This window comes from Thermobia domestica, chromosome 2 (assembly GCF_964235325.1).
Source record: "Thermobia domestica chromosome 2, izTheDome1.hap1.1, whole genome shotgun sequence".
Lineage (NCBI taxonomy): Eukaryota > Metazoa > Arthropoda > Insecta > Zygentoma > Lepismatidae > Thermobia > Thermobia domestica.
In genome coordinates this window covers 104,887,763-104,896,217 of record NC_137455.1, presented here as the reverse complement: position 1 = coordinate 104,896,217, position 8,455 = coordinate 104,887,763, and the positions used below count along the sequence as shown (strand labels likewise).

The window sequence follows — 8,455 nt, the reverse complement described above, 5'->3', positions numbered from 1 at the left end:
ATGAAATTTTATAAATAAATCTTAAATAAACTATTTGAAAAGTGTTTCAGTGTTTGTAAAAACTCCGCTTCTAAAGATGTAAAGGGGATCATTTTCATAATATCTAAATTACCCTTTCTTTATCCAGAAAATGCCTAATCAGAAGATTTGCTCAAGGTGAAGGTGTAAAACTCGGTATAAAAACTCTTAATTTAATGCAAAGGAATACATGTTTCAGCATTTTCGAAATCTCCACTCCTATAAAATAAAAAATTGGTAACTTTTAAACTATCCAAATGTCTCTTTCATTAATCAGATATCAATAGTTTTCGAAAATTCTGAATTTTGAGAGGGGGAAAGGGGGACAATTTCTAATATTGAATTTTTCAGTTTTATATTTATTACACATTTTTTCTTCGTGCTCAGAACACTTCTGTTAGTAATGATAAAATTTAATTATCATTAATTTTCTTCTACGATGATTCCCTACGCACGCACAGATTTTACTAAATTTTTTTGATGAACATGTTTCCATATTGCTTTCCGTTTAAGAATATACATTAGAGGCGAAAAAGGGAAGGAGATGAGATTTTGTTTAATATGTACACTCATGTCCAAAACGATTGTCGCATATCTATAACTGTCTTCTTGTAAGAATATAATTTGATAATGATTTTACAGGGTATATCTAATACTGATACTATGTGTATAATTGGGAAATGTATATTTGTGGTAAATTTCATAGGAAAAGATTTATAAATACGAAACTTAGAATGAGTAAAATAAAATCTTGCTAAATGGATAAGAAAACATTATTTTCGTTTTATTGTTCTTATTTACTGCTCTTTTGACATGAGATTTACCACATACATGTCATTGCCGATTATACACATACTAACATTATAAGAAATGCCGGACGAATTCGTTATCAAATTATATTCCTGCGACAATAATTTTGGACATGAGTGTACGCTCTAATATACTATACTACATGGCTGTGATATAAGTTTCTCACGTTCATACATTGATGCCCTTTGCCAATAAAACCCTGATTATTTGTAAAAAAAAAGGAAAAAAAGAAAAAAAGAAAGAAAAAAGTACTTTTCGTGGAGAAGATTCGAACTCATCGTAACACGATGATCATACACAGCACCATGACGCAATTCACTACACCAAGAATTCGTGGCAGTAATTCTTCTCCGTTTGTTTCTGTTACTACTCTGTTGACAGTCTGTCCTCTACAACCTTAAATTTGTAGTATTATCTCCTTTCTCGTCGTATTTTATGATCTTTCTACATACCACGAGTGTATTTACTTGGGAGCAATGCTTAGGTGGATTATTTCTATCAAAGAATACGTGTACTACTCTATAAGAACGAAGGGAAAATAGGTTTCCCTTGTAAGGAAATCCTAGGGATGTAAAGATCTACGTTCAACGTTTTAGATTTTGTGACTAGAAGGATACAAGAACACGCAATACCAGACAAGAAGAATTGTTTCTTGGAAGAAAAATTATTACAAAAAATATTTACAGAATCATAGTGGAACTTTACATTTTTAGTTAGATAAAAAGTTTCAGCCAAATAAAATATTACAAGAACAAGGTGCGTGGGTTTATTGGAAATTGCCTGGAACAGACACGAGACATTTCCTGGAAGAAAGAAGGTCGTAATGGAGCAATCGCTTGGCTTCTATGTTTTTAATAGTACATGATATAATCGGACACTTGCATTTGGTTTACATTAAAAAAAAATAAATATGCAGTACAGTACTTAACACACTTAAAGTGAATGGCACTAAAAATATATACAACTTTCGTTCCGATATTTTATCTCGTACATTGTCTGCAATTGATTACAGTTTGGAAACGTTGCGGTACATGGTAGCTTTTGATCACCTTAAACTGTGCGTAACAGCTTTTCGTATAGGAGCAGATTTTATAAGATGCTAAAATGGTAGCTTTAAGGATATTTTCATTATACATTTGAACAATTTGGTGCTTCTCTACATATCTATATTATTTATAGATCAACTGGAACCAGTCAATACGTATCAAGAACAGAAGCAAGGACTGAATTGTAAATGCGATTTGTCCTGCATTCAGAAGGATATTTCACTTGTTTGTGGATTTAGGTGAGTAATAGCAAATCCAAATATCAATACATAATGAATAGTGGTAGGGTTTCTATGATCTGAAATGTTATAAAATATGCATGCATTTATACACAACAAACGTCAAAATATGATCATTTCACACTATCAGTTCACATCGCTTTAGGCATTTCGATACTCAGTGATTCCAGGTTCTTTGCCAACACAATCTCAACAACATAGATATATATATGTTTTTTTTTTCTAGAAAAATATCCGTACACTCAGTATACATAAAATGATCTTATTATATGTACTAGTTTTGATTTTATTGGTAGCTCGGGAGGAATTACGTTCTGTACCATATCACTAATTATTAATGTGGATTATCGGAATTTTCACCGTAGTACTATCATTCCCCGTATATCGAAAGTCTTTCCCGGATGTCAATGGGAAAATTTTCCACCCATTTTTCCACCATAGGAAAGAAACTGGATTTCACTTACTATTGTAGAACAGCAGATAGAAACAAAGCCTAATGCTACAAGATAAGAATAATAACTCCACGGATAACGGATTTTACTCACAAGTAGACTTACGGAAACGTAACACACCGATTTGAATGAAACTTTGTATACGTGTAGAACATGTATAAATATCGACATGTATCTTTTTATTTCAGCAATGGCGCAGATTTAAGGGTAGAAATCACCCTTTGAATGTTAGGGGTGATCTCCTAGCATAAACAGAAAACAATCATTTAATGTAGAAGAAAACATATTGCCAAGATGTTTAGAACAACTAAATCAGCATTTGATGTCAATATTAAAAAATTCAAAATGACATATCTAATATGGTGATTACAATTACAAACAATCGTCTCGTTTGAAATGCTCTTAAGATAGCTGAGAACAATTATAGTTGGCAGGGGTTACTGCTAGAAGGTTGCAGACTGATTTGACATCCCTTTCTGCACTTATTTTAACGGCATACTTGATTAAAGTGAGTGTCTGCACGTCTCACTATGTATCGTTCAATATATTAATTTATCTTAAGGTTACATTTATTGCCCACAGTTCGAATAATAAGCTAAATCAACACGATCCAGTACCTTAAGTTTTACACATAATTGCAAGAATTATCGATTGTATACCTTTAAAATGAGGCGCATTAAATACACATCACAATTAACTTTTATTCCCAAATCACTATAATAATTCTTTCTGTTGTCATAGCAACACGAAACGAATAACTGTATCTTGTTACACCAACGGGGGCCGCGGTGGCTCAGTGGTAGAGCGTTCACCTCTGGTGCTTGGGGTCCCGGGTTTGATCCCAGCCCCCGCCAAGTGAACTTTGTGGTGGACAAACACCATGTGCATGTGTTTTCTCGGGGTTTTCCTGTTTCCTCCTACTTTCTTTATTCCACCATTTCATTCATTACTCATCATTATCGCCTTCTTTAGCCTAACCGGCATAATCGTGGGACGTAAAACTCAAAGATTTCATTTCATTTATTTTCTTGCTACACCAACTACCATTCCATGATTATATATCATCTCAACATATATTCTACCTTTCTTCTCCTTCTCTTCTTCGCAACAGATTGTGCACTTTTAAGCATCGTTGCCCATAATAGCTACAACTAGAAACGGAAGTAATTCATAGATATCAGATATACAATATCGTTGTAACTATTCGTGGTGTCCCCTCGCCTCACTAAATATAATATGGTGAGCTCCCTCGGGTTTATATTATATTTGGTCCAGTGTTAAACCTTGAAGAACGCAGTAGATCAGCCCTGGCCACGGCGAGCAGATAGTGGAAACTCTCCTCGTGAGCGCTCACGAGCATCCTACGTGCAAATACCATTGTTCGTGCTTCGTGAATCTTCGGGTCTCGTCCTTCGAGGAACGGAAGTGTTGTCAACCTTGGCGGTAATCACTAGCCCACCAAATAAAAAAAAAGTATGTATGGATGTATGGTAACTGATTGCCATTTAGTGTAAAGTGTCTTTTACAATGTGGTAACCGTTAACTATAGACAACACAAACTTGTAACAGCAATCAAATGATAAACTATGTACGTTCCTTTTCTTCTTTTCTCTTTCCTTTTGTTAAAGAAGGATGTGGTGGAACCAAACCATCGCTTCCATTTATAAAAACTTGCTAGTTTGCCCAATGGAAAACCAGTTTTCTTATCAAGTTCTTAATCCGAGTGTGGGTTTGTTATATTATGTTGTTTCGCTTTTTAAGAAAAGAGATAATCTGTTGATAAGAAAAAAATACTGTAGCACTTGTTTGCAATTATCTAAGTATTATCTCCAGAAAATTAGCTTATGCATGTATGTGTGTACGAATAGGCTTAGCAAGGGGTTGGTTGTGGAGATTAGAAGCCACTATTACACTATTAATAGGAAGAATAGTATTTCTTACTCCACTTTTAAAGTTACTTTGATCCCAAAGAATCAAACAAAATATTAAGAGAGCCAAAGAGATTTTCCATTTTTAAGAGTGACCATTAGTGCCTACAATTAGTTTTTTTTTTTTTTACAAGGAGTGTCTTTTTAATAAGGAAAAATATATTGTCTTTGGCTGGTTGCTTGCCGGTGGCTTGTTAAAAGTGAAAAAGAATGTTAAATCATACAACGACTAAAGCTACACACTTGTTTTTCTTCGATAGTTACTGACTGATTTTGAAAGTCACAATGTTGTAGGCCTACTGTAACAGCATAAACTCGGAAGGAAACGTTCCAACTGAATGATACGAACACTTATTCCCAATGTCTTGAACATGAAACGTGGGTTGCACGGATAACGCTTAAAGTGGGCTGGACTGCACTGGAATTTCCTTCCGGCATATTAGTGTTTGGTCGGAACTCAGTTCTTCTGTGTAATTGTCTCTTAACAACATTTGAACATTTATTTTAGATAATAATAACTAACTTTATGGCCTATGGAACCAGAAGGTTCAATGCCGCGTTTACAAAATATTTCCACTAACTTCTGTCCTTAGCCAACTGGATCCAGTTTCTACTCTACTCTTATTTCTGCAAGATCCATCTCAATATTTTCTTCCCATCTGCGCCTAGGTCTTCCTAGTGGTCTTCTTCCAATTGGGTTTTCAGTTAAAATTATGAAAGCGTTTCTAATTTCTTCCATTCTAGCTACATGGCCTGCCCACCTGAACCTTCTGCACTTAATGACCCTAACAATTAGGTGAGCGGTATAAACTATGCAATTCCTCGTTATGAAATTCGTCCAATCCCCATTTTCATCCCTTTTTGGTCCGAATACTACTACTACTACTACTACTACTATAACTACTACTACTACTACTACTACTACTACTACTAATAATAATAATAATAATGCATTATTATTATTATTATTATTATTATTATTTTATTAATAATAATAGTAGTAGTAGTAGTAGTAGTAGTAGTAAAGATTAAGTACATGATAAAACAGCTTTACTAATGTATAGCAGACAGCGACTAGTGCCACTTATGCTCAGCCTACTATCATCCGTGCTTCCAAAATGAATGAAATGAAATCTTTAAGTTTTACGTCCCACGGTTATGCCGGTTAGGCTAAAGGAGACGGTGATGATGAGTAATGAATGAAATGGTGGAATGAAGAAAGTGGGAGGAAACGGGAGAACCCCGAGAAAACCCACGCACACGGTGTTTGTCCACCACAAAGTTCACTTGGCGGGGGCTGGGATCGAACCCGGGACCCCAAACACCAGAGGTGAACGCTCTACCACTGAGCCACCGCGGCCCCATCCGTGCTTCCAGTTTTGGCACCTGCATACATAATACGTTAGTTATCTAGCCACTAACTCCCCCTGTATACATCTGCTTATAGAGACCAGTATCGAGCACAGTCGTTGTAAAGAGTTGAAAGCGGTAAGATGGCGAAACGACGCTGCCCTACACCTACACTTAAGTTCAACACGCAGTGGGAGGAGGATTATCTCTTTGTCGAAGAAGACGGTGTAGCCAAATGTTTAGTGTGCTTTAAAACATTACACGGATTTAAAAAGTTCAACCTTCAACGTCACTACAATACTTATCACGTGGAGCAATACGGGGAACTTGAAGGACATCTTCGCAAAGAAGAACTGAAGAAGTTGAAAGAGAATAAGGCTGCATCGGAAATGGAAGACGGGGAGAGAACGTGTGAAGCCTCTGTGCGGGTGAGTTACAAAATTGCGTTGCATATTGCGAGATTGTTGCGCCCTTTCACAGACGGAGACCTAATAAAGGAGTGTATAGTAATATCAGCAGAAGACTTTTGTCCATCTCGAATACAGCAGTTCGAATCGGTTCCACTTTCCCGACAGACTATTACGCGACGCATAGAACATCTTGCAGATGATGTTTTGAGCCAGCTATCGGAACTTTCGAAAACGTTTATTGCATTTTCCCTGGCGCTCGACGAAAGTACGGATGTTACAGATACTGCGCAGCTTGCTATCTTTATTCGTGGTGTACATAGTGATCTGGAGATTCGAGAGGAACTGTTGCACATAGTACCTATGAAGGGCACCACAACGGGCGCTGACATTCTTGCGTGTGTTGCAGAAAGTGTCGAAAATACAGGTCTTGCGTGGAATGCACTGGTTTCTGTAGCGACCGATGGGGCACCTGCTATGGTTGGGAAGAAAGCAGGGTTTGTGGCGCGACTAAAACTAAAACTCCAAGAGCTTGGGGTGTTGCATGATATCAGAGGAATTCATTGTATGTTGCATCAGGAACAGTTGTGTGCAAAGAGTGTAACGATGAACGATGTCATGGACGTTGTAGTTCGTACCACCAGCTACCTCAGAAAACATGGACTGAGACATCGCCAATTTAAATCCTTCCTCGAAGACCTAAACAGTGCATACGGAGACATACCTTATTATACAGAGGTGCGCTGGCTGAGCCGTGGGAACTTGTTAAACCAGTTCTTTCAGTTACTAAACGACATTGATATGTTTCTCGATATGAACGATCATTCCGTGCCAGAACTGAAAGACGACCAATGGAGATGCAACCTTGCGTTTTTGGCAGACGTAACTACTCATCTCAATGCTCTTAACCTCTCATTGGAGGGTCAACATCTGCTAATTACAAATATGTGCGATCGCGTCGAAGCGTTCAAAATGAAGCTATCCCTTTGGGCGCAGCAATTTGAAAACAATATTTTGGTTCACTTTCCCAGCTTAGGCACCTTACAAGAATCCGGTAAACTTCTTGACTTGACTTATTACCGCAATTTGCTGCTTAGCCTTAAGGACGAATTTGAAACCAGATTTCAGGACATAAAATGTTTGGAGATGAGCTTCAGGGTATTTGCCACCCCATTCTCTACAAACATTGCAGACGCTCCTTCTGATGTTCAGTTGGAACTTATAGACTTAGTGTGCGACAGGGAATTTAAAGAGAAATTCCATCAGAAAAGCAATTTACAAGAGTTCTATAGGAATTTCCCTCGATGTCGATTTCCGCGACTGCATAGAAATGCTGCCAATATTATGTCAATGTTTGGTTCGACGTATGTGTGTGAGCAATTATTTTCAAAAATGCGACTGACGAAATCAAACCAGAGAAGTTCGTTGTCCAGCCATCACCTGGAATGTTTGTTACGTCTAAGCTGTGTGCAAACAATATCACCTCGTATAGAGACACTTACGAAGAAATTGTGCGGTACATCTGCCTCAGAGAACAATGCTTGAAGTAAAACACTTGTCAGTTACTAGTGTTTATAGTGTATTTTCTTTTTTCTGTGTTTCTAACTTTATACACATTCGGCCTCTTTGTGCGTTTTCGTGTTCTGTTGGTTTGAATTTTGATTTGCTACTGTCAGACATTTGTCTCTTGTGGCGTTAAGATATTTGAGTACGCTTCGGCAAATGTGATTGCATTTTTCGAACTTTTGGGAATGTGCAACAAGTGTTTTTCTTTTGGGACCTTTGTCTACAATCTCGGATTTCTGTGGTAAGTTATAAAAGCTATTACAATGTTTATATTTTGTAGCTACGGAAATCTAATAAGTATAGACTATTTGGATGATTTCTAATTGAATAATATATTTTCGAATAAAATCTACTCAAATAATCTGATTTTCGAATTGTTCCTCATCTCTGTTTCTTTGCCTACATTAGCATCCAGTGACAATTTACGGCAGAACTTAAGCAGATATTATGCATATTTCGAACACGATCTTATTATTATTATTATTATTATTATTATTATTATTATCATTATTATTATTATTATTATTATTATTATTATTTTCTACCTCCCGTCGTTCTGCTATCAATCTAGCAACGAAAGGCGTTTACAACTTAGCAAACGTGAAGCGAGTGATAATTTCAGACCGAGTGCTGATGAAA

At 36.7% G+C, this 8,455-nt stretch overlaps 1 protein-coding gene across 1 annotated transcript; it reads left to right on the top strand.

Annotated features, from left to right (window-relative positions):
• Nucleotides 1–5,986: 5,986 nt before the first annotated feature.
• Nucleotides 5,987–7,795, top strand: LOC145679124 (general transcription factor II-I repeat domain-containing protein 2A-like). Its single transcript, XM_081749717.1, has one exon. It carries the CDS (start codon nt 5,987–5,989, stop codon nt 7,793–7,795), a length of 1,809 nt encoding a protein of 602 aa, XP_081605843.1.
• Nucleotides 7,796–8,455: the final 660 nt, after the last annotated feature.